Source organism: Desmodus rotundus, chromosome 5 (assembly GCF_022682495.2).
Source record: "Desmodus rotundus isolate HL8 chromosome 5, HLdesRot8A.1, whole genome shotgun sequence".
Taxonomy (NCBI): domain Eukaryota; kingdom Metazoa; phylum Chordata; class Mammalia; order Chiroptera; family Phyllostomidae; genus Desmodus; species Desmodus rotundus.
Window position 1 is genome coordinate 115333289 of NC_071391.1, and position 3360 is coordinate 115336648.

The 3360-nt window shown below is 45.8% G+C and overlaps 1 protein-coding gene across 1 annotated transcript; it reads left to right on the forward strand.

Annotated features, from left to right (window-relative positions):
* Positions 1-439: 439 nt before the first annotated feature.
* Positions 440-2064, forward strand: LOC128780914 (protein eva-1 homolog A). Its single transcript, XM_053924468.2, has one exon. The coding sequence runs from the start codon at positions 870-872 to the stop codon at positions 1164-1166; it is 297 nt and encodes a 98-aa protein (XP_053780443.2). The 5' UTR covers positions 440-869; the 3' UTR covers positions 1167-2064.
* The last annotated feature ends 1296 nt before the right edge of the window (positions 2065-3360 follow it).

The following is a 3360-nucleotide window of genomic DNA, read 5'->3' on the forward strand; positions in this document are numbered from 1 at the left end:
CACGGCAGCCAGCTTCATCAGAGTGAACGAGAGAATCCGGAGAGCACGAGCACGTGGGAAGTTAGTCTATGTCACCTAAGCTGAGACTCATCTATCACGTTTGTCATATTCTGTTTGTTAGAAGTAAGTCCCTGGGTCTAGCCCCGCCCACTAGGTCCAGCCGCCCTCGAAGGGAGGTGCTTGCATCTAAGAGTGTGAATACCAAGAGGTAGGGGCATCTTGGAAACTGCCTACCTTTGTTGACAAGGCCTGTGATGGTATACGTAGAATAAAGGAGACCGTTTGTCCTTGGCATTAATTACAAATTTGTTGTCAAAAAAGAACAGAGAGGAGGAGGAGGAGAATGGGGGGGGGGGAGAAGAAGAGGAAGAAAGAGAAGAAAAAGAAGAATAAGAAGCAGCTGCCTACAAATGTGATTAACAGGTTATTCAAGGGGCTGTGGGAGCAAACGCGGAAGCAAAGATTTTTCTAGTATAGGCTAAAATAATCTTTAGACAGATACTCTCAGTCAAATGACATCTAAGCACAGCTGCTTGCTTATAGTAGGTGCTAAAAATTTTTCTTTCTTTTAACTTTTCATTTTGAAATAATTTCAAATTTCAAGTTACAAGCATAGTAAAAGAATCTCACACACTCCTTACCCAGATTCACCACTGGTGGGTAATTATACTTTGAATACACTACGCAATTTGTCGCTATATTTGTAACTATGAAAGCTCTGGGGTCTGGTGAGAGGTGTGTGAGGTGGGCTGGAGTTGTCGGCTCTCAAATGCTCTCTTCTTTCTCCTCCAGAAAACCCTGAACGGGCAGCTCTGTACTTTGTGTCTGGCGTGTGCATCGGGCTGATCCTCACCTTGGCTGCCCTGGTGATGAGGATCTCTTGCCACATGGACTGCCAGCGGCGTCCCAGGAAGAAGTTCCTGCAGGACCAAGAGAGCAGCAGCGACAGCAGTGACAGCGAGGAGGGCAGCTCAGACACAGCCTCTGACATCTCGGTCAGGAGGCACCGCCGCTTTGAGAAGACTTTGAACAAAAACGTCTTCACGTCTGCGGAGGAGCTGGAGCGCGCCCAGCGGCTGGAGGAGCGGGAGCGCATCCTCAGAGAGATCTGGCTGAACGGCCAGCCGGAGGTTCCTGGCACCAGAAGCCTGAACCGCTACTACTAGGGGCAGGAGCAGGACCCCGCGCCGCTGGAAGCCGCCCAGAAGGGAGAGGAGCTGCGGGGAGAGTGGGCAGTTCTGCTGAGGTTACTGCGGAAGCCAGAGATAAGCAGTACACCCGGGGTTTTTAGCCAGAATGACTGATTTCTCCTTTTTCCCTAAATTTATGGAGAAGTAGAAAAACCAAGTTGGTTTATCAACCTTCCCAGGTCTTGGAATGGTGCTCAAGAACTCTCTCCAACAACGTGGATGGAGATTAGAGAAACAGGACTGTGGTTTCTCATGATTTCTGAGGATCTCAGAAGTTTCTGCAAACTTCATAGCTATGTGTCACTCCTTTATGAAAGGAAAGATGATCATAGCGTGGGGGCTAGGAGCAGCAGGGGGAACCTAACCCAGTAAACCCAACTGCCCGGGTGACTTCGTGCTCTGGAGGCGAGTCTGACCCAGAGAGCACGAGCCGTGCTGATTATTTAAGGCTGATTTTTATATCATGTGTTGCAACGGCAACCTCATCCATTGTAACTGGCACCTCAGGGAATAAAATCCTGTTTTTTAGTGTATTTACCACTTCATTCCTGAAAATGAATAGAACTAATGTATTATGGGAGATGTGTCAGTGAACTAGGCAATGCCAATAACCTCAAAGGATGAAGGGTTTTATTTTAAATAGTTTATTAAAAATATATATTAACTTGGATATTTGAAAATGCTGCATAAGGATAAAAGCTATGTCCCACCCCCCGCCTTTTGGAGAGAAGAAAATTTTGTTTTGACTCTAGATAATCATGATTTTAAACATTCTGTTAAAAAAACAGTTTGGATTTCCAAGAAAAGAATTGGAATAGATGAGGAATAACATCAAAATTAGGATGGGATAAAAAAATAAATGTTACATAAAGTCTTTTTTGTTTCATGTCTGTCTCTGTGATTATTTTAAATGGAAACCCATTTATATAGGTGGGCTTGGTCTTTTACCAGGCCCCTCAAATAATTGGAGAATTGGTGAAATGGAGAAATAGTGTGTGATTTAAAGGCTTTCCATTTTCTGTATGTTGTATGTTATGGTTACAATATAGTTGAGTAATTGTTAAGCAGATAGAAAACTAGAATTACTTACGGCTAGAAATGAGGTGGTGGCCCCATATGGAGAGAAGGTGGTAGGGAGGGAAGAGAGGCAGGGCTGTGCCACTTTTACAAATGGATTACAGAGGAGGAAGCACCCTCTTCCAGCCCTATAGAAACAGTGAGTTCTATCTGTGTGTCCACTCCCTTCTCTTGACATGCAATGGGTTCCATAGCCTGTGTGGATGCTTCAGAGCCTTCACCTGGGAGGATCTCCCATGTCCATTGGCTTTATCACCGTGCCTGAGAGGATGGGCAGGAGACTTCCTCCGCTGGGGTCTCTACTGCTTTGCAACTTACTCTCTGAGGTAGAGGCTTGGACGGCTGTCTTAAGAAGTGAACAATCACAGATCTCTAGTTGCCAAGCAGGCAATACAATTTGCTTGAAACCCTCAGTGGCTGGCCCAATTATATCATTTTGGGTGACCTCATTGGCTAGTAACAATTGCTAAAAATCCCCTGGGCTTTAGATGAACATTATCTATCTTGGTCTCTAGCTCACAGGCAAATGAAACAACAGAGAGCTGCCTCCATCCCCAGGATGCATCTAAAGCTGGAAATGGGGAGGGATACAGCCCTCGTAAGGCAGGGGCTACTGGGACTGCAGTGGTGGAGGTGTTTGTGGAGGCTCTGGGGGGTCCAGCTTTCCCAGTTCTCCAATACCCTGATGCTTTTCTACCAAGTCTATAAAGTTGCCATTTCTAGGGTGGCCGGGGCTTTGCCTGAGGGAAGATACACTAAGTAACAGTTCTACCCACTGCTTTACTTCCATATACCGGTGATTCCAACTTTTCAGCCAGAGATAGGGAAGCCTCCATTGTTATCTTCCCTATCTGGACTCAAGCAGTTTCACAACTTAGGTCTGTCACTCACTCCTCGTTCCAGTTTCTGTATCAGGACACTTTAATTTGCAACAGGAAGATACCGAACTGAAGAGCATTTTTCTATAACTGGGAAGGGCAGCACTGAATCTGGCTTCAGGGATGACTGAGTCCTAAGGCTCAAATGCTGTCAAAAGGTTAGTCTTTCGCATCTCTCCTTGCTTCTCTCTCGCTGGTCTCATTTTCCTCTACTT